The sequence below is a fragment of the Ovis canadensis genome, chromosome 3 (genome assembly GCF_042477335.2).
Source record: "Ovis canadensis isolate MfBH-ARS-UI-01 breed Bighorn chromosome 3, ARS-UI_OviCan_v2, whole genome shotgun sequence".
Lineage (NCBI taxonomy): Eukaryota > Metazoa > Chordata > Mammalia > Artiodactyla > Bovidae > Ovis > Ovis canadensis.
Genome location: NC_091247.1, coordinates 176,333,253 through 176,358,740, shown reverse-complemented (window position 1 = coordinate 176,358,740; position 25,488 = coordinate 176,333,253). Strand labels below are relative to the sequence as shown.

At 40.3% G+C, this 25,488-nt stretch overlaps 1 protein-coding gene, 1 long non-coding RNA gene and 1 pseudogene across 2 annotated transcripts in view; 2 read left to right on the top strand and 1 right to left on the bottom strand.

The window, feature by feature from the left end:
- The window catches only part of LOC138437588 (uncharacterized), a 38,977-nt gene extending 23,002 nt beyond the window's left edge, over window positions 1-15,975 (bottom strand). The window contains exon 1 of the long non-coding RNA XR_011256032.1: window positions 15,802-15,975. This is a non-coding gene — a long non-coding RNA (uncharacterized lncRNA). The remainder of the gene's footprint in view (window positions 1-15,801) is intronic.
- The window catches only part of SLC5A8 (solute carrier family 5 member 8), a 68,504-nt gene that overhangs the window by 26,341 nt on the left and 16,675 nt on the right, over window positions 1-25,488 (top strand). The window contains exons 6-10 of the mRNA XM_069585152.1: window positions 1,455-1,595; window positions 18,221-18,350; window positions 20,066-20,154; window positions 21,259-21,371; window positions 25,291-25,358. Of these exons, the coding sequence (XP_069441253.1) occupies window positions 1,455-1,595; window positions 18,221-18,350; window positions 20,066-20,154; window positions 21,259-21,371; window positions 25,291-25,358 (541 nt within the window). The remainder of the gene's footprint in view (window positions 1-1,454; window positions 1,596-18,220; window positions 18,351-20,065; window positions 20,155-21,258; window positions 21,372-25,290; window positions 25,359-25,488) is intronic.
- LOC138435224 (adhesion G protein-coupled receptor A3 pseudogene) lies at window positions 2,708-5,367 on the top strand (annotated as a pseudogene).

Below are 25,488 nucleotides of genomic sequence, written 5' to 3'. Positions count from 1 at the left end.
AACAACCAGTGGCCACTCGGTAAACCTGGATTACTTCCAAATCTCTTCCTAGTCAGCTAGGTTGAGGGGAAAGGGTATGGAGTCAATCAATTTTTCTGCAAAATAACTGTCAGTTTATACAAAGGGTAAACACATCGCTGCATTGAAATAATAACTTATAACCAGTAAGAGATTCCAAAAAGTAAACGATTAGATATTTTTATGACCCTTACAATGTTTCTAACAATTAAGGAATAATGAAAAGTCTTATTGTATACCCCTTGTTATTAAAATATATTTTGAGAATATGATGGTAGGCAATAAATCTGCTCTGGGTAGGATAAACGAAGAGAAGGATTTTTGTATTGATATTTTCCATACGGTCTATAGTTGGCATATGTATTCTGTATTGCGAAAACCAAAAACCCACTAAATTGGGTGTTTTAAATCTTGTCTTACTTTCTTCCAGTAACTCACAGAACCCTTTAGCTCTTGACGTTTATTAGTTAGTATAGTAGCCACTTTATGGGAGAAAGGGCCAACACCCTTGAAACTCTTAGCTTTTGATATTAACTATTAGAGAATGGAATAGAGGCTCTCATCTTTCCATTAGAATGCTGAAAACACATAAAATTGTAGCACTTTACCCAAATGATCTTAAATATAAATTTTGAAGTGAAATTGCAGAATTTCAGAAATGCAGAATGTTTCCATTAAAGCTAATTTTGCAGAAAATTTTCAAGCTTATATTGTGTATCAGAGATGAACAGGCTTATTCCTTCCAAGATGATACAGTAAGAAGAATTAAAAGATGTATCGAATGTGGAAGTTGAGCTTTCTTTGTAATCGTGTTTTGTTTAAGTGCCGTAATGTGACTTTCAACTGTGAGTATGTAGTTTGTGCACACAACATTTTAAGAACATGATTATAATGACATGGTAGTTTTAAACATGAAAACCTTTAAACTGCATTAATTGAATTCTTCAGCTTGAATATAAAGTAGAACTGGGACTATAAATGTTCCGGGAGAGGAATTATACACATGAAGTGTGTCAATATTATGTTTATTTCAGTACCATATCTGTTGCTCTAGTGTACCTAGGAATTACTTGCTCTCTCTTTCTTCAGCCTTCATGCTCTTCTCTGATTACAACATGGCAGACTTGTTTAAATAATTCCCTGTGGCCATGAGAGAACAGTTTCTATAAATGTTTACAATGATTGAAACATTCAGTTTGCCTCCAGTCCTATCCAGAATTTCCAAATCTCTGAAAGTATTGATTTTTTTATTTCACTGAACTTGTTAGAAATATTTCTACCTTTTATATTACTTAATCAATCTGTACATATTTGTGTGTATATATATTTGTTTATATTTATGTAAGTATACATAGCTTGCTTCCAAAACACTCTAGAAAGATTTCTGTAATAGTTTACTGAGAGTTCAAATTTGTTTTCTGTTTGTTTTCATTTAGCTTTAATCCTAACCCTTTGCAAAGACACACATTCTGGACAATTATTATAGGAGGGACCTTCACGTGGACCAGCATCTATGGTGTGAACCAGTCCCAAGTGCAGAGATATATTTCCTGTAAAAGCAGGTTCCAGGCAAAACTGTAAGCTAAACTATGGTATATGAATCATGAATAACTATCAATTGTCTTTATGGGTGCTCAGAAGTCAAGCTTTGCTGGAGTTTGTCTTTTGTATCATGAAATTCTAAGAGATAAATGATATACTTACAAAAGGATCACATAGAACAAAGTGGTACTGTATGTTTTGAATCATATTTTAAAATATTTATATCAAGGACCTCTGTTTCTTTTGTCTGCCTTCTGATGGATTAGGATAAGAGGCTTGTGAAAGCTTCCTGATGGAGGGACTGGCTGTGGGGAAGACTGGGTCTTGCTCTTGGGGACAGGGCCACACTCAGAAAATCTTTAATTCAGTTTTCTCCTGATGGGTGGTGCTGTGCTCCTGGTGGTCCAATGGTTAAGACTCTGTTTCCACAGCAAGTGGTGAGGGTTTGATCCCTGGTTGGGGAAATAAGATCCCACATGCCACATGATGCAGCGAAAAGAAAATTTATATCAATTATTAATTAAAACAAACCTTATCAAATAAATAGGCATTTATTTTGTATTTGCTTGTACAAGGAAATATAAGGAATAAAAATTATAAATATGCGGCTCTTATCATAAAGGACAGAGGATAAGATGTTTGGATGACATCATCGACACAATGGACCTGAGTTTGAGCAAACTCTGGAAGATAGTGAAGGACAGGGAAGCCTGGTGGACTGCAGTCTGTGGGGTTGCAAAGAGTCGGACATGACTTAGCAACTGAACAACAATCATGAAGGAACATAGCATCAAATTGGGAAAATATATGCCGCTATGTGAAACATGGAATAACACTAGAGGTATAACAGTTCCCTGAAACAATGTGACAGTAGAGGAAATGCTCTAGAGCGTTGTACTGCCAGATGTGTTGTTTCATTTTATATTCAGACACAGTTATGGGTTCATAACCTGGTTCTAACACCTGCTACTTGAGTAATGGGTGAGTTCCTTAGACTCTCTGAACTTCAGTTTCTAAACTTATACAATGAGCATATCACACATCTTGTGGAGGAATTATAAAATACTGTGTTTGTCATGCATGTGGTAGGGATCCAGTAAATGTGAATTCCCTTTTCCACCTCAAATCCTGGGATGTGAAGGCAGGGATGAATAAGAGATTCCTGTTGAGCAGGCAGGTCCTGAAGGAAGACCACGTGTGGGCCGGTGGAGAAGAATGGGAGAGCATTCCAGGTGGGAAGAGTGATTTGCCCAAAGCACACAGGTTGGCTTCCAGCCTCTTATCATGAGCCCTCTGGAGGGCTTCCCAGGTGGCACTAGTGGTAAAGAACCTGCCTGCCAAAGCAGGAGACATAAAAGATGCAGGCTCTCTCCCTGGGTCGGGGAGATCCCCTTGAGTAGGAGACGGCAACCCACTCCAGTATGCTGGCCTGGGAAATCTTGTAGACAGAGGAGCCTGATGGGCTACCGTCCATGGGGCGGCAAAGAGTCAGACACTACTGAAGTGACTTAGCACATGCATGTACAGAAGTCAGAAGGACAGCATGGTCCGAGGAGTCTCCAGCCCATCTTGGCTTAGGCAGAGAGTGAGCAGTGGCTGGTTTCTTCTCAGGAGGCCTCAGATAAACTTGGTGACCAGCATTCTTAATACTGATAAATAAGGGTGAGTTGGCTTTCAGGCTTTTTGAAGTTTTAAAACTCTAACAGTAACAAGGTGATTGCAGTAGGAGGAGTAGCAATTCTATTTGTATTAAAGGAGAATATTAAAAATACGTGATGGGAGGAGGAGGTGGAGGAAGCAGCGGCGCTCCCGCCCGGCCGTAGAGCGGCGCTGGGACCCACGCGGCCGTGACGCCGCGGCTCCCCGACGGCAAAGCGTGGCAGCTGCGGACAAAGGAGCATGTCGGCGCCGAGGAGGGCTTGTCCTCCTGCCACCACGAGACTCCCGGCGCCGCGGGGCCCGCGCTTCGCTCCAGTCCGCCGGGGCACCGGGGCGGCCCGCTAGGCCAGCGCTGCGTCGCTCGGCCCGCAGGTCCCGGCCGGCCGCCCGGCCCGCAGCATGGGACGGCCCGGGCGCCCGCGGGGCCGCCTGCCGCCGCCCCTTCTGCTGCTGCCGCTGGCGCTGCTGGGCGGCGGGGCCGTGGCGCTGCCCGCGGGCTGCAAGCACGACGGGCGGCCCCAAGGGGCCGGGAGGGCGGCGGGCGCCGCCGAGGGCAAGGCGGTGTGCAGTAGCCTGGAGCTTGCGCAGGTCCTGCCCCCGGACACGCTGCCGAACCTCACGGTCACCCTATGGTGAGAACATTGATACCCGCCACATCCCCGTTAATGTGACGCTGCGTCGAACTGCGCATGGAGCAGATGCTGTGGCTGCCCAGTGGGATTTCGATTTGCTGAATGGACAAAGAGGTTGGAAGTCAGATGGATGCCATATACTCTATTCGGATGAAAATATCACTACCATTCAGTGCTACTCCCTTAGTAACTATGCAGTTTTAATGGATCTGACGGGATCCGAATTCTATACCCAGGCAGCCTGTGGTCTACACTACTGCTGTCGTTCTTCTCTTATGCCTCCTAGCGGTCTTCGTCAGTTCCATATACCATCACAGTTTGATTAGAATCAGTCTCAAAGGCTGGCACATGCTTGTGAATTTGTGCTTTCATATTTTTCTGACCTGTGTGGTCTTTGTGGGAGGAATAAGTCAAACTAGAAATGCCAGCATCTGCCAAGCAGTTGGAATAATTCTTCATTATTCCACTCTTGCTACAGTACTATGGGGGTGGGGGGGCGGGGGGAGGAGTGACAGCTCGGAACATCTACAAATAAAAAAGCTGAAAAATGCCAGGACCCTGAGGAGCTGCCCCCTCCACCAAGACCAATGCTCAGGTTCTACCTGATCGGTGGTGGTATACCCATCATAGTTTGTGGCATTAGTGCAGCAGCAAACATCAAGAATTACAGCAGTCGGCCCAATGCACCCTATTGCTGGAAGGTGTGGCAACCCTCCTTGGGAGCCTTCTATGGGCCGCCAGCTTCATCACTTTCATAAACTGTATGTACTTTCTCAGCATATTTATTCAGTTGAAAAGACACCCTGAGCGCAAATATGAGCTGAAGGAGCCCACCGAGGAGCAGCAGCAGCTGGCAGCCAATGAAAACGGAGAAGTCAGTCATCAGGACTCCATGTCTCTGTCCCTGATCTCCACATCAGCTCTGGAAAACAAACACACTTTCCATGCTCAGCTTCTGGGGGCCAGCCTTGCCTTGCTCTTGTATGTCGCCCTGTGGATGTTTGGGGCCTTGGCTGTTTCTTTGTATTACCCTTTGGACTTGGTTTTTAGCTTCTTTTTTGGAGCCACGTGTTTGAGCCTCAGTGCATTCATCGTGGTTCACCATTGTGTCAACAGGGAGGATGTCCGGCTCACATGGATCATGACTTGCTGCCCAGGACGGAGCGCCTATTCAGTCCAGGTCAACATGCAGCCCCCCAGCTCCAGCGGGCCGAGTGGGGAGGCTCCCAAGTGCACCAACAGCAGCGCAGAATCTTCATGCACAAACAAGAGTGCTTTGAGCTTCAAAAACTCCTCCCAGGGCTGCAAATTAACCAACTTTCAGGCTGCTGCGGCCCAGTGCCACACCAGTTCCCTACCTTTGAATGCCACGCCTCAGCTCAATGGTAGTCTGACAGAACATTCAATGGACAACGATATTAAAATGCATGTGGCGCCTTTAGAAGTTCCATTTCGAACAAATGTGCACCCAAGCCGCCATCATAAAAACAGAAGTAAAGGGCACCTCTTTACATAGAACACAGGCTGGTATAAAATATGATTGATTATAATGAAAGAAATAGTTTCTATGACTACGATTGGTCCCTGTGAAATGTCCAGTCCAAGTCCTAAGTTCCTCGGTGCTTGCAGCTAGTTTCCAGATGTCTCACTGTTTAGGCCCAATCTGTTTATCGAGGACGATTCGAGGATGGGGGGTGCCATTCCACTGTCAAGTCGCCCAAGAAGTCCTCTGTCACGGTCATGTTCCATTGTAGTATTAGTAACCTTCTATGTTATTTGAGTAACATAATCACACACAGTGTTGTTAATATCATTTGAGCAGTTAGATAACCATATACTATGGGGTCCCCAGTCAACAATTGTATGATTCAGTTCAGTTCAGTCGCTCAGTCGTGTCTGACTCTTTGCAACCCCATGAATCGCAGCACGCCAGGCCTCCCTGTCCATCACCAACTCCCGGAGTTTACTCAAACTCATGTCCCTCGAGTCGGTGATGCCATCCAGCCATCTCATCCTCTGTTGTCCCCTTCTCCTCCTGCCCCCAATCCCTCCCAGCATCAGAGTCTTTTCCAATGAGTCAACTCTTCGCATAAGGTGGCCAAAGTATTGGAGTTTCAGCTTTAGCATATGATTAGCCATAAACATCAGTTTTCCTGATTTGGCCTGAAATTTGTCCCAGTGAAAGAATATATTTAAAGTTCTTGTTAGTAAACCCTTTGCATAGTGTTCTTTGTTCTTTCCTTAACTCTTTCCCTAAAGTTTCAGTAGTATAAACATGGTTCATGGACAAAGAAAGAGTAGTAAATAATCCAAGCAGTGTCCGAAAGTCCTCTTTTAGAGGCAGGGCGAAAGCCTAAGTTTGTCGGATAACATTTATGCATAATTCCTTGGGCCCATATACAAAGGAAGGACTTCATAACCTAGAGAGATATTAATTAGTTTTTCTTCTTTTTCAGGATGAGAGGGCCCCTCCAAGTTCCAAGGAGGGGGCATATGTGTTGAGTCATTAGTGGATACGATTGCTCCTATATCTGTCCATTCTATAACCTACAATAAAAACGGGTGTTAGGTACATAAGTCCATTAAGTGTGATCGATCAAGTCACCCTGAGCAGGGGAAGCAAAAGCAAGCAAAGCAAGCATAGCAATGAAAAATATTTTCAGGATTCCGAGGCATTCCCTGTTGAGAAATCAGATTTTCAGTTTGATTAGTAAGGGTTTTTATCTGTCCCCAAGTAGGGAGATCATAAGGTCGATGACGTTGAGTGAGGTGTTTTTTGGAAATTTTTAAAGTCGCCATGGCTTGTGTTGGAATTCCTTCCTCCTGAGGTTTTTGTTGTATCGTTTCTAGTCTGAACATTGGGGGGCCCCTTAGGTTGAATCTTCTGAAGAGGAAGTTATCATTGGATCCATCTGGAGAAATAGAAGCATGTCTCTTTCCCTGTAAGATTAGTTTCTTAGATTTCCATAGATTAGTTAACCTGTCTCAATATCAAATGGGCAAAGGAAGGGAGGTGTCCTTTAACGTTTCAAAATGCTATTCTGCTTTTGTCAAAATATCTCCTTGCAGTAAGTTTAAAAATTTTTAAAAATGAAACTATATTAACAATAGTTATAGAAAGAAAGGAAAGCGATAATGATGAAAACATTCTTAGGAAATATTCCAGTCCAAAAGGGAAAAAAACATCTAGAAATCTGTTTGGGACTGGTATTTGGCTGTGGTTTTGAATTAATGGGTTGATTTTCTCTTCATTCAGTGTATACATTTTTCCTGATATATTAAAAAAAAAAAGGGATCTGACCGTGTTTTAAGTGGTTTGTGTTATTTGGGGCAAAGGATTAGGAGCAAACATTAAAATATTTTTTCCTAAGTGAAATTATTGAAAGTTGATGCAGAAAAACTTGATAAATGAAATGTTCAGTTCAGTTCAGTCGCTCAGTCGTGTCGGACTCTTTGCGACCCCATGAATCGCAGCACGCCACGCCTCCCTGTCCATCACCAACTCCTGGAGTTCACTCAAACTCATGTCCATTGAGTCCGTGATGCCATCCAGCCATCTCATCCTCTGTTGTCCCCTTCTCATCCTGCCCTCAATCCCTCCCAGCATCAGAGTCTTTTCCAATGAGTCAACTCTTCACATGAGGTGGCCAAAGTACTGGAGCTTCAGCCTTAGCATCATTCCTTCCAAAGAAATCCCAGGGTTGATCTCCTTCAGAATGGACTGGTTGGATCTCCCTGCAGTCTAAGGGACTCTCAAGAGTCTTCTCCAACACCACAGTTCAAAAGCATCAATTCTTCAGCACTCAGCCTTTTTCACAGTCCAACTCTCACATCCATACATGACCGCAGGAAAAACCATAGCCTTGACTAGACGGACCTTAGTCGGCAAAGTAATGTCTCTGCTTTTGAATATGCTATCTAGGTTGGTCATAACTTTTCTTCCAAGGAGTAAGCATCTTTTAATTTCATGGTTGCAATCACCATCTGCAGTGATTTTGGAGCCCCCAAAAATAAAGTCTGACACTGTTTCCACTGCTTCCTCATCTATTTCCCACGAAGTGATGGGACCAGATGCCATGATCTTCATTTTCTGAATGTTGAGCCTTAAGCCAACTTTTTCGCTCTCCTCTTTCACTTTCATCAGGAGGCTTTTTAGCTCCTCTTCACTTTCTGCCATAAGGGTGGTGTCATCTGCATATCTGAGGTGATTGATATTTTTCCCGGCAATCTTGATTCCAGCCTGTGCTTCTTCCAGCCCAGCATTTCTCATGATGTACTCTGCATAGAAGTTAAATAAGCAGGGTGACATATACAGCCTTGACATACTCCTTTTCCTATTAGGAACCAGTCTGTTGTTCCATGTCCAGTTCTAACTGTTGCTTCCTGGCCTGCATACAGATTTCTCAAGAGGCAGGTTAGGTGGTCTGGTCTTCCCATCTCTTTCAGAATTGTCCACAGTTTATTGTGATCCACACAGTCAAAGGCTTTGGCATAGTCAATAAAGCAGAAATAGACGTTTTTCTGGAACTCTCTTGCTTTTTCCATGATCCAGCGGATGTTCGCAATTTGATCTCTGGTTCCTCTGCCTTTTCTAAAACCATGAACATCAGGGAGTTCACGGTCCACGTATTGCTGAAGCCTGGCTTGGAGAATTTTGAGCATTACTTTACTAGCATGTGAGATGAGTGCAACTGTGCGGTAGTTTGAGCATTCTTTGGCATTGCCTTTCTTTGGAATTGGAATGAAAACTGACCTTTTCCAGTCCTGTGGCCACTGCTAAGTTTTCCAAATTTGCTGGCATATTGAGTGCAGCACTTTCATAGCATCATCTTTCAGGATTTGAAACAGCTCACCTGGAATTCCATCACCTCCACTAGCTTTGTTCATAGTGATGCTTTCTAAGGCCCACTTGACTTCACATTCCAAGATATATGGCTCTAGATTAGTGAGCACATCATCATGATTATCTGGATCGTGAAGATCTTTTTTGTACAGTTCTTCCATGTATTCTTGCCACCTCTTCTTAATATCTTCTGCTTCTGTTAGGTCCATACCATTTCTGTCCTTTATCAAGCCCATCTTTGCATAAATGTTCCCTTGGTATCTCTAATTTTCTTGAAGAGATCTCTAGTCTTTCCCATTCTGTTGTTTTCCTCTATTTCTTTGCATTGATCGCTGAAGAAGGCTTTCTTATCTCTTCTTGCTATTCTTTGGAACTCTGCATTCAGATGCTTATATCTTTCCTTTTCTCCTTTGCTTTTTGCCTCTCTTCTTTTCACAGCTATTTGTAAGGCCTCCCCAGACAGCCATTTTGATTTTTTGCATTTCTTTTCCATGGGGATGGTCTTGATCCCTGTCTCCTGTACAATGTCATGAACCTCATTCCATAGTTCATCAGGCACTCTATCAATCAGATCTAGGCCCTTAAATCTACTTCTCACTTCCACTGTATAATCATAAGGGATTTGATTTAGGTCATAATTGAATGGTCTAGCGGTTTTCCCTACTTTCTTCAATTTGAGTCTGAATTTGGTAATAAGGAGTTCATGACCTGAGCCACAGTCAGCTCCCGGTCTTGTTTTTGTTGTCTGTATAGAGCTTCTCCATCTTTGGCTGCAAAGAATATAATCAATCTGATTTTGGTGTTGACCATCTGGTGATGTCCATGTGTAGAGTCTTCTCTTGTGTTGTTGGAAGAGGGTATTTGCTATGACCAGTGCATTTTCTTGGCAAAACTCTATTAGTCTTTGCCCTGCTTCATTCCGCATTCCAAGGCCAAATTTGCCTGTTACTCCAGGTGTTTCTTGACTTCCTACTTTTGCATTCCAGTCCCCTATAATGAAAAGGACGTCTTTTTTGGGTGTTAATTCTGAAAGGTCTTGTAGGTCTTCATAAAACCGTTCAACTTCAGTTTCTTCAGCGTTACTGGTTGGGGCATAGACTTGGATAACTGTGATATTGAATGGTTTGCCTTGGAGATGAACAGAGATCATTCTATCATTTTTGAGACTGCATCCAAGTACTGCATTTTGGACTCTTTTGTTGACCATGATGGCTACTCCATTTCTTCTGAGGGATTCGTGCCCGCAGTAGTAGATATAATGGTCATCTGAGTTAAATTCACCCATTCCAGTCCATTTCAGTTTGCTGATTCCTAGAATGTCGACATTCACCCTTGCCATCTCTTGTTTGACCACTTCCAATTTTCCTTGATTCATGGACCTGACATTCCAGGTTCCTATGCAATATTGCTCTTTACAGCATCGGATCTTGCTTCTATCACCAGTCACATCCACAACTGGGTATTGTTTTTGCTTTGCCTCCATCCCTTCATTCTTTCTGGAGTTATTTCTCCACTGATCTCCAGTAGCATGTTGGGCACCTACTGACCTGGGGAGTTTCTCTTTCAGTATCCTATCATTTTGCCTTTTCATACTGTTCATGGGGTTCTCAAGGCAAGAATACTGAAGTGGTTTGCCATTCCCTTCTCCAGTGGACCACATTCTGTCAGACCTCTCCACCATTACCTGCCTGTCTTGGGTGGCCCCATGGGCATGGCTTAGTTTCATTGAGTTAGACAAGGCTGTGGCCCTAGCATGATTAGATTGACTAGTTTCCTGTGAGTATGGTTTCAGTGTGTCTGCCCTCTGATGCCCTCTTGCAACCCCTCCCATCTTACTTGGGTTTCTCTTACCTTGGCGTGGGGTATCTCTTCCCGGCTGCTCCTTACCTTGGACGAGGGGTATCTCCTTACCGCTGCCATTCCTGACCTTCAGCGTGGGATAGTGCCTCTAGGCCCTCCTGCGCCTGCGCAGCCACTGCTCCTCGGGATGCTCCTCTGGCTGCCGGCCCTGGCCTTGGGCGTGGGTGGCTCCTCCCAACTGCCGCCCCTGGCTTCGGGCTCGGGGTGGCTCCTCAGGGTCACCGCCCCTGGCCTCGGACGCAGGGTAGCTCCTCTAGGCTACCGCCCCTGACCTCGGATGCGCATATGTTGCTCATATCGAAATATATTTGACCTTGTCCTTGGAAAAGAAATGCAGCCTGGCAGCTGTTAAATCTCTCTGTTGAGTGTGTCAAGGAAGATGATTATACTTTCAAGACAGACCTGAAAAGAAGGTGAATGTTTTGCACTTTTGATATTCTTAGGAACAAATAACTAATTTGGCAAATGGTGCCCTTTTTATGTTGTTTTTGTTTTGTATTGTGAAACAGGCATTGAGGTTGATGTTATTTTGTTTTAAGAATCTTACAGACTGGAAATAGAAATAAAGCTATATTAACAGTAGTTATAGGCTTAAAAAATATATTGTGTCAGAATCTAGTAAAGTCTGCTCTGGATAAGGAAGATAAAGTGTTCCTGTGAATTTTTCTTTATTTAATTTCCTATTTGTAGTTACAGTGTGTACTGTGTTTGTTTAATTATGTCTTGTGTTTGTGGATTATAAGGAATGTTTGTAATCTGTTTAATAGGGAATGAATGTAAAAATTGTTTGAATTGTTTAGAAATATAGGTAGGGCCATTGTCTGTTTTTATAGAGTTAGGCGTTCTCATTATTGCAAAGTAAACTAACAGGTGGGTTATAACATGTTCTATAGTTTCACCTTGGAGAGGTGTGGCCCCTATAAAAGAAGAATTTGTATTGATTGAGACATGTAAGAAGGAAGAGGAAGAAAGTTCAGGGTAATGAGTTAAACCCATTTATCATAAAGTTTTCTTTAATTTGTCATAAACCCTGTTTATATTTTGTATTCATCATTTTATTTGCCATTTCATGTATCTTTTTTTCTTTAGCAACTATGAAGTGTCTTGTATGTTAGTATTTTTATAGATTGGTGAATATATTTATTATATTATATATTATAATATATATATTTATATATATATTTATGTATTTATTAATAGTTTAAAGTCTCTTCAGTTTTTCTGTAAGAAAAACTTTTTGTAAGAGGAAGTTAGTGTTCAGTAATTAATGTTTTAAAATCTTATTTCATTTGGAAATGACCTAGTTATTTAATAAACTTTTATTATTTAGTTTAGTACAACTCTAGAAATTTAAGTTACCCTAGTCTTAAGAGATTATTTTAGATTATAATAACAGATTATAATAATAGATTATTTTATTAAAAATATAATTATTTTTAATAGAGTTTATCTAAAAATTTTCATTTCATTTATATATTTATATATATATAAAGAGTTACCTTTTTGTTCACAAATTTAGTTTACCTTAAACCTAGGCATAATAAAAGTATTACATAATGTTGATGATTTAAGACATGTCTTAATTAGATTAGCAAACAATTATATTTAAATTGTATATTTATATTTAATTAAACATTTTATTTAAGAGGAGAGCGAAAAAGTTGGCTTAAAGCTCAACATTCAGAAAACGAAGATCATGGCATCTGGTCCCATCACTTCGTGGGAAATAGATGGGGAAACAGTAGAAACAGTGTCAGACTTTATTTTTGTGGGCTCCAAAATCACTGCAGATGGTGATTGCAACCATGAAATTAAAAGATGCTTACTCCTTGGAAGAAAAGTTATGACCAATCTAGATAGTATATTCAAAAGCAGAGACATTACTTTGCCGACTAAGGTCTGTCTAGTCAAGGCTATGGTTTTTCCTGTGGTCATGTATGGATGTGAGAGTTGGACTGTGAAGAAGGCTGAGCACCAAAGAATTGATGCTTTTGAACTGTGGTGTTGGAGAAGACTCTTGAGAGTCCCTTGGACTGCAAGGAGATCCAACCAGTCCATTCTGAAGGAGATCAACCCTGGGATTTCTTTGGAAGGAATGATGCTAAAGCTGAAGCTCCAGTTCTTTGGCCACCTCATGCAAAGAGTTGACTCATTGGAAAAGACTCTGATGCTGGGAGGGATTGGGAGCAGGAGGAGAAGGGGACGACTGAGGATGAGATGGCTGGATGGCATCACGGACTCGATGGCCGTGAGTCTGAGTGAACTCCAGGAGATGGTGATGGACAGGAAGGCCTGGTGTGCTGCGATTCATGGGGTCGCAAAGAGTCAGACATGACTGAGCGACTGAACTGAACTGAACTGAACTGAATATTTAATATTGAATATTTTTCAGTTCATGTTAACTTGAATTTAAATAGAGCTTATTAACTTCATATTATCCAAAAACAAAGACATATATTGAGACATAGATAATTTTAGATAGATAGGCATAGCTTTCCACTTGAAATTTAAAATCTTTTTATTTTTTATTTTTTTATTTTAGTTTTTTTTAATTCCACCAATTCATTTTTGGCTGGAGTCCTAGATAGAGTGGGCTGTGTATCCCAAGGACATGATAAGAGCTAATTTTAGGTTTTTTCATAGACTTGTTTTTGTTTCCCAGGCAGAATTGGAGCTCCAAAAAAATATTTTAACAAGTTAACCTTTCCCTAATTGCATGTGTAAGAAGAATCAGTTTTGCAATTTCAAAAAAGATTTTATTTTAATCAGTTTTCTCTGGAGTCTAAAGAATATCATGGCCATTCAGTGTCAAAAATATCATTTTTCTCTTTTGTAGTTACAGTATATTATTAATGATGCATGCATGAGGGAACTGCTGTCATATAGGAAGTAAAGCCTTGGGTATAAAATTTTGACAAATATTAGGACTATTAAGCATACCTTGAGGTAGCATAGTCTATTGAAATCTTTTATGAGGCCCAATGTGATTAGGATAAGGGAGAGATAAGGTGAATTTCTCCTGGTCTAAAGAGTGTAAAGGTATATTTAAAAAGCAGTCTTGTAAATCAGTAATAATAATGTGCCAGTTTTGAAGAATAGTAGTAGGTGATGGGATCCCTGGTTATAATGCATCTATAGGTTTCATAGATGCATTAACTTTTCTAAGGTCTGTTAAGAGACACCATTTGTTAGATTTCTTCTTTATAATAAAAATAGGAGAGTTCTAAGGAGAGTAAGATTCCTTGATATGTTTCAATTCTAATTGTGTGTCTATAGGTTCTTTAGTAGCCTGTAATTTATCTTTCATAAGGGGCCATTGCTCTGTCCAAATAGGCTCGTCATTCTTCCAAGTTATTTTAATAATTGCTTTGTTTGTTAAATGAGCAGTGGCCCCTAGGAAAAATGTGGAATGTATATCTGAGTTTGCCATTGCATAAGTAAGTCTCTTTCTATTAGATTAAGAGGTGCATTTATCACATAAAGTCTTAATGTTGTAGGTTGGCCTTTTGGCCCTTGATATGGGGTCGCTAAGAGTCAGACACAACTGAGTGACTTCACTTTCACTTTTCACTTTCATGCATTGGAGAAGGAAATGGCAACCCACTCCAGTGTTCTTGCCTGGAGAATCCCTGGGATGGGGGAGCCTCATGGGCTGCTGACTATGGGTTCGCACAGAGTCGGACATGACTGAAGTGACTTAGCAGGAGCAGCAGCAGCATGGGTAGATCTAAACATTTTGATAAATTTCTTGTACTTTGGCTTTGAGAAATTCCTGTGATTTGGCAAAAGACCTTTTGTATAGGCCAGGGTTTGGGCCATAAGTGTTTGGAAATAATAGTAATACTAGATCCAGGGTCGAGGAGACCAGAAAATCTTTTATTATTAATTTTGATATTTATATTTGGTCGGGCATAATCAGATACCAATGATGTCCGTAAGGATTGTTTTTGATCTGGATTGCCGAATCTGCCTGTCCATACATTATTAGAGGAGTTAACAGAAATGTAAGGCAAAAGAAGTAATTGAGCAATTTTGTCCCCCTTTTTGAATTGCCATAGAATCTGAGATGACATCATAATTTGAATCTCTCCAGAATAATTTGAATCAATTATTCCAGGGTGAACAGTAATTCCTTTAGAAGCCAAACTAGATCGGCCAAATAAAAGATTGAAGGTTTATGGGAGCAGGGGTCCAAGAAGTCCGGTGGGTACTCTAGAAGGGACTGCTTAGGGTAAAGGAAAAAAATCATCTAGGGCTGGTATATTAACGGTAGCATTGCTGGATGTGGAGGGTTTGAAGGAAAAGATAGAATTTGCCCCTGGTTTTTGTTGTAGAGGACCTGGGGTGTCCCCTGTTTTGAGTTCCCTGGAATAGGTTTTCCATCAATATCAAATTTAAATTTACAATCTTTGACCCAATGCATTCCTCTATGGCAGTGAGGGCAAATTCTTGGAGGTTTTTTATTAGCCTTCTTAGGGCAGTCCCCTTTTAAATGGTTTTTATCTCTGCATATAAAGCATCCTTCATTTCCCTTTTTAAAAACAGTAGCCATTGTTTTAGCTAGCATTTGCATCTTTTGAGTTTCTGATCCTAGATTGTAACGAGCCTTCAAATAATCAATAATAGTCCCAGTCTCACAAAGTGCAGCGATAGCTCTTTGATATTCCTGATTTGCATTCTTATAAGCAAGTAATTTCTCTGGCTGTTTCTTGGTTTCTTCTCTGATTATAGTACTGGAAATAGCAGTTTCTACTCTAGCAAAAAAAAATTAGCATAACTTTCATTAGGTTCCAACAAAGGAGAGACTTTTGGAGTTGTGCCTGTTGGCAGAGGAGGAGCATATGGAGCAGCCGGGGCAGGGCTAGTAAGAAAATTTTGAAATATTTTATGTTGTTCTAATTGGGCTTTTTGTAAAGTTTCATCGTCTAATTCATACACATGCAATAAGTGTTCTGTCTGTGTTTGAATATTAGGAGGGCTAGAACTTACCTTGAAATGGCCAGAAATCAATTGGAATATTTTTTCCTTGCTTGGCGGCTCATTCAACATTTTCTTTGACCTGGTGCCAACTTTCTAAATCAAAACTGCCTTTATCAGGGAACCAAGGGTTACATTTAACCAGTGTTTGAAAGCAAGCCTCTATTCATTGGCACAAAACCAAAAGTCCCTGAGCTTTAAACAAATGGTGAAGTAAAGTAGAGAAATGATGGGGCTTTCCAGCCGTTTGACCCGTGTCTTAGTACTTACCAACCTCACTATGTCCTGACCTCGATAGGTCCCGAGTCCCTCCGACTGAAGTGCCATGTACTTCAGGGACCCAAGAGTCCCTGTTCTGGGATGCCACTTGTTGGGGTCCTTTAATGGACCAGGACCTGGTGGTCCGGAGGAGGCGGTGATAAGAAAGTGAAAGAGAGAGAGGCTGATACTTCCTGGTTTACGCAGAAAACCAATAAAGCCCTTGACACAGGACTTGTGTCTCTCACAAAGGCACCGGCTGCCCTCTAGAGGGGGGTGAAGGCATGGGGCGCCTTCTCTAGAGAGTCTTAGAAGCCTGGGCAGGAGAGTGAGCAAGACGGGTCTCTGCACTCCAAAGAATCAGCCGAGGAGAGAGAGAGAGAGAGAGAGAGAGAGAGAGAGAGAGAGAGAGAGAGAGAGAAAGAAAGACATGGGGACCCAAGCTCTGATGGAGCAAAGGTGCTTTAATGATTTCTCTGTGAGTATATGAAGGCTGTGGTACAAGAAGTTTCTTTCGACAATGATAAAAGATCAGAAAACTAAATGTACAGCAACTGTCACCAAGGGAACAAGGGATTAATAATGGTCACAAGGTCAGGAGACAATCCATATCTCAAGGAAGGGGATCGAGACTAAGCAGTCTTGTCGTAAAGAGAATGTTTACTAAAGGAGATTCAAGCCTGTCTCACACAATGGCCTCAGTTCCTGGGAGCAGCGTGCTGTTCCACTTAAAAAGAAACAAAGGACTTGTGAGAAAGAGCAGGTAGGAATCCTCCTGTTAAACATTCCCTGACAATATAGCAAAATGACTCAATTATACATATACACGTATCTGTTATTTTTCAAATTCTTTTACCACTTAGTTTCTTGCAAAGTATTGAGCAGAGTTCCCTGTGCTATACGGTAGATTCTTGTTGGTTATCCATTACTCATTAGGCAGTAACAAAACACACAGTGGCTGTAGTCAATCAAGGGAAAAGACTAGCAATCTGTTGTTTGGGACTGCTTGCAGGTTAGGTTCTCCTGGAAGCAGACTTTGAGATGGAGGTTAGCATGCCAGAGTCTCCTAGGGAATTACCACTGTCGAAGAGAAGGAAGGGGAGATTGGCCACAGGGAGAAGGCAGACTGAAATGCAGTCTCAACAGAGGCCTCAACGGGAGCTTTCAAGCTGAGATGACCCTTCAGGCTGTTCCAGGTTGGCTTGAGGGAACTCAGCCTTTAAACCTCTGAATCTAGTCATCATTCTGTGCAGGCTGCCCTGGGGAAGGAGATAAGAGTTGGTGGTGGGGTGGGCACCTCTCTTCAGTCCAGGAGTCCACCATAGTACCCTTGGGGGAAAAAACCGTAGCCACCTTAGTGGGAGAAATATTTGCTATCAACTGCTTGTTAAAATAGGACTTCCCTGATAAGACATAGCGTTCAATGATATTAACACTAGTAATATCACTAACTTCCATTTAACAAGTGGTTATTACATGCTATTGTATTACATGATAGACACTTTATTTAGTCTTACATATAACTCAGTGAGGTATGCATTGTTATTTCTAGCTGTCAGTGAAGAAACTGAAGAAACTGAGGATCAGAGAGGTTAATTTACTTGCCTAATGTCACATATGGTAGAGCTAAGATTTATGCTCAGGACTGACTCCAGTGCTATTACAGAAACCTTTACATTCTACTGGAGCACATGCCGTATATTGAAATGCTGAACATTATTTTGGAAGATACCTGTCTAGGGGTGCAGGTTTGCCTTTCCTATTTAATGGATGGCATCACAAGCCACATTTAAACAACTTTGGTGAGTTGCTATGTAGATGCTAACAATGTTACGCAAAGGGAAAATGAATAAGTCCCTGCTCTGTTGACTATTAAAGTCTCTATTTCATGACAAAAGGTCCTGAAGTAGTGTAATTTTGTTACAGTTGTTCTTTAGTCGCTAAGTCGTATCTGACTCGTTTGCAACCCCATGGACCGTAGCCCACCAGGCTCCTCTGTCTGTGGTATTTCCCAGGCAAGAATACTGGAGTGGGTTGCCATTTCCTTCTCTAGGGGATCTCCCCGACCCAGGGATGGAACCTGCATCTCCTGCATTGACAGCTGGGCTCTTTACTGCTGAGCCACCAGGGAAGCCCAAAGTAGTGTAGTTAAACAACATTATAAAGCTAATAACGCCCATGGAACTCTGACCAGGAGGATACATTCATTCAGTGGCAAAACCCCATCTACTCCAAATATTTCCAAATACAGTGTTGATTGACCTCATAAACAGAAGGTTATGCCAGAATAAAGAAGTAGCATTTTTGACACCCAAAAGAGAATGCATGTCTATTGAATATAGTCATGAAAGTCTCTTCTGTTTTACAATTTTCCTCATCTTTGAGATGGAAATTAAAAGTGTCATGTACTTGTTTGTTTACACTTTATTAGGTCTCTCTACATCAATCTCGTGGGACTCTGGGTGATCCTTGTCTGCTCCGTGCTTTGTGGGCTTGCCCTCTATTCCAGGTACCATGACTGTGATCCTTGGACAGCCAAGAAAGTGTCTGCACCGGACCAGGTCCAGTATCATGTCTTTCTTACGTGCAGTAATGACGTTCCCAAAGTTTATTAGCTGGGAGGAGAGAGTGTTCATGTTCTTGTAAAGTAATAGCAAATAGGCACATTATTCATTTTTAGTTTCTATAAAGCATTTGGAAAATTTTTATTTTAGTAGACATAACAAGAATGAAGAATGGTGAGATTTCCCTGGTGGTCCAGTGGTGAAGGATCTGCCTGCCAGTGCAGGGGACACGGGTTCCATCTCTGGTCCCGGGATGATCCCATATGCTGCAGAGCAACTAAGCCTGTGTGCCACAACTACTGGAGCCCGTGCTCTAGAGCCCATGCTCTGTAACAAGGAAAGCCTCTGCAGTGAGAAACCTGCACACCGCGGTCAGAGAGTGGCCCCCTCTCACGGCAACTAGAGAAAGCCCAAGTGCCCGAAGAAAGACGTGGTGCCAAAAATAAATAAGTAAACAAATAATAGAAAAATATATGGAAATACCTGGGAACATTTTCAAGGCAGGTCATGCGTTGACAAAGAAGCTGCAGTATGATTGCTTAACTTGTGAAAGTGAAAGTTGCTCAGTCATCTCTGACTCTTTGTGATCCCATGGAATCACAAACAGTCCATGGAATTCTCCAGGCCAGAATACTGGAGTGGGTAGCCTTTCTCATCTCCAGGGGATCTTCCCAACCCAGGAATCGAACCAGGGTCTCCTGCATTGCAGGCAGATTCTTTACCAACTGAGCTATTTGTTACCTAGTGTAATTGATATGATTACTTCATGCTAGCCTAGCCTATACCCTAATGAATGAATTGTTATAAAGTCTTGATGGCATACAGTATAATAGTCATATTCATAATATAGTGTTAGAAGCATTGTTGTGTTTTTTTTTTTTAAATCACTTACTTGGCAATGATTGGTTGTTGCAGTTTCTGCAGTTATTAGAGAGAGACATACTGTGCAGTAACACAATTCTTTGAAATCAGTAATAAAACAGTAAAAAAAAATCTAACATGTTGTTTTCATATTAAATATCACTCACATCATACCTGTGTAAGGATAGGTTATCCACTTCAACAAAGTCATGCATATGGTGTTCTACATGTATATTTTTCTATATTAAAAAAAAATCCACATATAAGCAGACCCACACAGTTCAAACTCATTTCGTACAAGTGTCAACTGTATAAGCAGCTCTAATTACATTTTTACTCCCGAATAGTGATTGAAGTTCACAGGTATAAACTTGAGTCATCAAGTGAAGTTAAATTAAGTGAATGCTTCTTACTTAAGCACAGAGGTATGTAAAAGTATTTCCTTTAAATTGATTTATTATTCCAAAAAATGAGAACAGCTGCCTATTACTGAGCCTTTACTATATTCTGTCTTCTATACTAAGAACTTACATAGATGATCTAAGTTAAGTTTTATAGTAACTCTATGAGGTTAGGATTATTATTCCTTTTTTACAGATGAGGAAACTGAGGCTCAGAGAAACTAACTAACAAAAGCCACATGTATCTGAATCCAGAGCCTGTACTCTTAACTACTATTCTATTCGTTTATTTAAATGTTAGCAGGTAAAGAGTTTAATTTTTCATATTTGGACATTTCAGTTGTGTGGAATATCTTCCTTTAGTTCTTGAATACCACAAGATAAACGAGATGTTAATTGATTTTATTTCATAGCCAGTAGTATTCAAGAGTAAATTTTGGAATTTTTCAGCTCATGCCTTATTTGGTACTGGACATTCTGCAAGATTATCCAGGACTTCCTGGACTTTTTGTGGCCTGTGCTTACAGTGGAACATTAAGGTATGAACTAGGACTCTAATAATACAAGTTTTCCCTCTTGGGATGTTTCTTTTATTATTGGATATTTGGGGGGATAAAGTTGAATTCTGGACATGGGCACAAATGGCCCTAAATAGGTAATTATTCCATGTCTCCTTTCTGTCAGTCTGACTCTTCTCTCTGAGGGTTGGCTGTCTGTTGTCATAAGTCTTTGCTTTTATCTTTAGTCCCTACTGTCTAAAACATCACATACCCCATATAGTCACAATAATGATAATCAGTCATTTTGCTGATGGTCAAAAATAAGGACCTACAGTCTTAGTTTAAAACATGAATGTAACTAAAGCATGGTCAAATGGAAAACTCAGAATACAAATCTCCTATTACAGGCTGAATAATATATACTGTCCAAAGAATCTTGTTTTGTGTTTGAGCTTATTCATTGCACTTTGTTCCTGTGTTATGCTTATTATTATCATGTACAACATATGTTAGTGAAGATCCAGCAAATTAATATTATTAATATTTATGGTGAATGTTAGTGAGGACTCATGATAGTCCTTTCTATGCATAAAGAAAAATGTGCTTTAAAGTCATTATCTAGCAATACTGCGTGATCTAAGAGATTCTTTCATGGATAATAAGGATTAATTGTAAAATGGAAGCAACATTAAATTATCCATTCTAACTATTAAGCCTATGGATTTGCCTGAATCATTCTTGGATGACAGCTTCCAGAAAGAGGATGATGTAATTATTAAAAAATAATGTAGTAGGTAAAATAGATTTAAAAAACCCCCCAAAGTCCTACTATATAACATAGGAAACTGTACTCAATATCTTATAATAAACCATAATGGAAAACAATATGACAAAGAATATATATATGTATATACATATACATATATACATATTAATATATACATATATATACTGAATAACTTTGCTGTATGACAGAAACTACCACAACATTGTACATCAACTATACTTCAGTAAATAATTTAAAAAATACTATAGTAGAAATCTGGTTATATTTCAGAAGTGACAATGTTTTCTTTTTCTTATACCCAGTTAAGGTATTATTAAAGTTTACATATACATTAAAATTTTGATTTCCCTTTACAGCACAGTGTCCTCCAGTATTAATGCCTTAGCAGCAGTAACCATGGAAGACCTAGTGAAACCTCGCTTCCCATCTCTCTCGGAAAAGTCTCTCTCTTGGATTTCACAAGGAATGAGTAAGGTTTCATTTCACAATTCCATTTTAACTCTGGGACATCATTTTTAGAGATCCCAGAAATTATTTTCCATGGAAAACAGTGTGAGTGTAGGCATGCATGTGACTTAATGCAATCATGGCCATATTTGTGATCAAGATTTGGGATATACTTCAAACAATTGTCCAGTGACCACAAAGAACAATTTCCAGGGGTCCTATTTGGCTAACGTTCTTTTATACCTTCTTCCTATCCCAAATCTATGTTAGAATTCTTAGCGACAGTTAAAAATTCAACCCCTTTCCATCAACCACAGTTTTAAGAGATATCCTTAGTTTGGAACCAAGAGTCACACTTTTTCTCTATTACCTAAGAGGGCACTGACAGTTTAAGATATATAGTCTTATGTGTATGGATTGACAATAAAGAAACAGAGTGTTATGATTCTTTTAAACCAATCTTGATTGTTCTATCTGCGTGTGTAGGCTGTCTAGGAGATAGTCAATAAAATTGTATGAGGAATGCTCAACTTTATTCGATATGAATTCTCAAATTCATAGATTGTAGGATCTTCAGTTCAGTTCAGTTTAGTCGCTTAGTCGTGTCTGACTCTTTGCGACCCCATGAATCACAGCACGCCACGCCTCCCTGTCCATCACCAACTCCCAGAGTTCACTCAGACTCACGTCCATCAAGGCGGTGATGCCATCCAGCCATCTCATCCTCTGTTGTCCCCTTCTCCTCCTGCCCCCAATCCTTTCCAGCATCAGAGTTTTTTCCAATGAGTCAACTCTTAGCATGAGGTGGCCAAAGTATTGGAGTTTCAGCTTCAGCATCAGTCCTTCCAATGAACACTCAGGACTGATCTCCTTTAGAATGGACTGGTTGGATCTCCTTGCAGTCCAAGGGACTCTCAAGAGTCTTCTCCAGCACCACACTTCAAAAGCATCAATTCTTCAGCGCTCAGCTTTCTTCATAATCCAACTCTCACATCCATACATGACCACTGGAAAAACCATAGCCTTGACTAGACAGATCTTTGTTGGCAAAGTAATGTCTCTGCTTTTGAATATGCTGTCTAGGTTGGTCATAACTTTCCTTCCAAGGAGTAAGCGTCTTTTAATTTCATGGCTGCAATCACCATCTGCAGTGATTTTGGAGCCCGCCAAAATAAAGTCTGACACTATTTCCACTGTTTCCCTATCTATTTCCCATGAAGTGATGGGACCAGATGCCATGATCTTCGTTTTCTGAATGTTGAACTTTAAGCCAACTTTTTCACTCTCCTCTTTCACTTTCAACAAGAGGCTCTTTAGTTCCTCTTCACTTTCTGCCATAAGAGTGGTGTCATCTGCATATCTGAGGTTATTGATATTTCTCCCGTCAATCTTGATTCCAGCTTGTGCTTCTTCCAGCCCAGCGTTTCTCATGATGTACTCTTCATATAAGTTAAATAAGCAGGATGACAATATACAGCCTTGACGTACTCCTTTTCCTATTTGGAACCAGTCTGTTGTACCATGTCCAGTTCTAACTGTTGCTTCCTGACCTGCATATAGGTTTCTCAAGAGGCAGGTCAGGTGGTCTGGTATTCCCAACTCTTTCAGAATTGTCCGCAGTTTATTGTGATCCACACAGTCAAAGGCTTTGGCATAGTCAATAAAGCAGAAATAGATGTTTTTCTGGAATTCTCTTGCTTTTTCAATTTAGAGGTTAAATAGCCTCTTGAATGGAAAGATATTTAACCTCAATTGCTATATGTCCCAGGTGCAGTATTTGACTCAGAGAAACCTAGCTAGTGCACTTCTTCATTTTCATTTGGGTATACTTGTTTCAGGATGAATAACTAACAAATTTGTTTTTATAAAAGAATCTTTAACCTCAACTTAATAGCACTAGTAGACTGTCAAAGAAATAGTAAATAATATTCTGTTTTATACCACAATTCTGTATGTAATTGCCATAACTGTAGCCTGGAATACATATTTAATTTATATTTGTCAGTGTCCCTTAAATTTAAATAGCATTGAATTATTTTATTATGTACCTGATTTTAATCCTAGAACATAATTTTTAAAAAATGAGATAATGCTTCCTTAAAGGATATTTAGATGGGCTTATTATGGAATTGTTGAAGCTTTGTGGTTTAGTAGAATAAATAGAAGCTTTTGAAGCCAGACAGACTTGCTGGCCTCACCAAACTGCTTCATTAATTTACTAACAGCCTTGAGCAAGGGCTTCCCAGGTGGCTTGGTGGTAAAGAACTTGCCTGCAGTGCAGGAGATGTGGGTTCAATCACTGGGTTTGGGAAAAATCCCTTGGAGAAGGAAATGGCAACCCACTCCAGTATTCTTGCCTAGGAAATTCCATGGACAGAGGAGCTTGGCAACAGAGGAGCCTGGCAGGCTGTAGTCCATGGGGTTGCAAAAGAGTAGGCTATGACTTAGTATCTAGGCAACAACAAAGCCTTGAGCAAACCCAGTTGAGCCTCTGTTTCTTTACATGGAAAGTGAAAACAAAAATTATTCACTTTGTAGGTACTGTGAGATTTAGAGATAATCCATGTAAAACAAGAGGTACTAGCTGATACTCAAGGAATGATGTTGATGATGATTACTAACAAATTGACTCCACTAGTATAGATGAAGCTTTCATTCGTTTTGAAGGGTTGAATATAATCATTATGTTGAAGTATGTAATATGGCAAACAACTTGAATGTTTCTGATAATCTGAGTACAAAAAACCCACAATGGTGACCATTCATGAGTTACCAAGTAGAGAAGAATTTAGTATGTTGGAAATACTATTTATATTAGGATTTAGAGACATGGAAAATCATTGCAGTAAAGTTTTCCATTCAGGCACAATGAGATTATTTACTCATTTTGCTTAACGAAGGTGTGAGTGCCTTTGTAAGTAAGATAGAAATAACATAAGGAATGCACTAATTTTTTTATGAACAAATTTCTCATTCATTTTATTTTTTATATTTTGAAGTTTATATGTGGGAAATTATATTAATGGATTTCAGGTGAGTTTTGTTGAATGGAAATCTTTTAAAATAAAAATAGGGAGTGGAATTTTCTTATGTATGTTAGTTGCTCAGTTGTGTCCAGCTCTTTGCAACCCCGTGGACTATAGCCTACGAGGCTCCGCTGTTCATGGGATCTCCCAGGCAAGAATACTGGAGTGGGTTCCCATTCCTTTTTCCAGAACTTTCCTAAAGCAATTTCAAAAGTAAAATATGTAGTTAGAGAAAACCTGGAAAATACTGAAAGCCAAAAGACAAAAAAAAAATTCCATAAACTGACCACCAATGATAGCCTGAGAATTTCTATAAAGAAGTTTTGGGGAAAGAGTTTGGTAGAAGGGAAAAATATAATACTTATCTTCAAGTTGCCTTTCTTTGCTTTTGTTTAACAGGAAAGGTTTGTGAATATTGATGGAGATTATAAGAAAGCTAAAGGTCCTAAAATACTCTGGTGTGGATTGCCACTTCCCAGGAGAAATGAACACTTAAAGTCGGAAGACTCTGATATTTATCACTCCCTTACCCCATCAGAGCAGAGCTACACTGTGTCCTGTTTTTGGCAGACTGAAGAGACCTGAGCTTTCCTTTACAAACAAATGTTTATGGAGTATTAGTAACACAATGGTTTTTAGTTTTAAAATACCTATAGTTAATTTTAGGGATTCTTTACTTATATAACCTAATGTAATAAATCCTAGGACATGATATCAGGGTTTTCTTTCCTCTTTGCACACTGCTGATGCTGTAGAAAAACAGCCCATTGCCTTTTTACCTGACTCTGGGGTAGGTGGCCATTCTTCATTATAGTCATATTATACACTTTGAATCAAGGTGTGGTAGCTTCTTCTATTGAGAATTCTAATCCTCTCAGTCTGGATTTTGCAATGGCTTTTATGTCATCCATATAGGTGTGCTGTTTGGAGCCCTGTGTATTGGCATGGCTGCACTGGCTTCACTAATGGGAGCTTTGTTGCAGGTAAGAGCTAATCCTCAAAGGTTTAAGTCGTAATCACTAAATTCTTCTTTTTTTAAAAAGTTGATGTGATCATCCTTCTAGACTTCCCTCTTTATATATCTACAGACATACTAAGGAACAGATATGACTA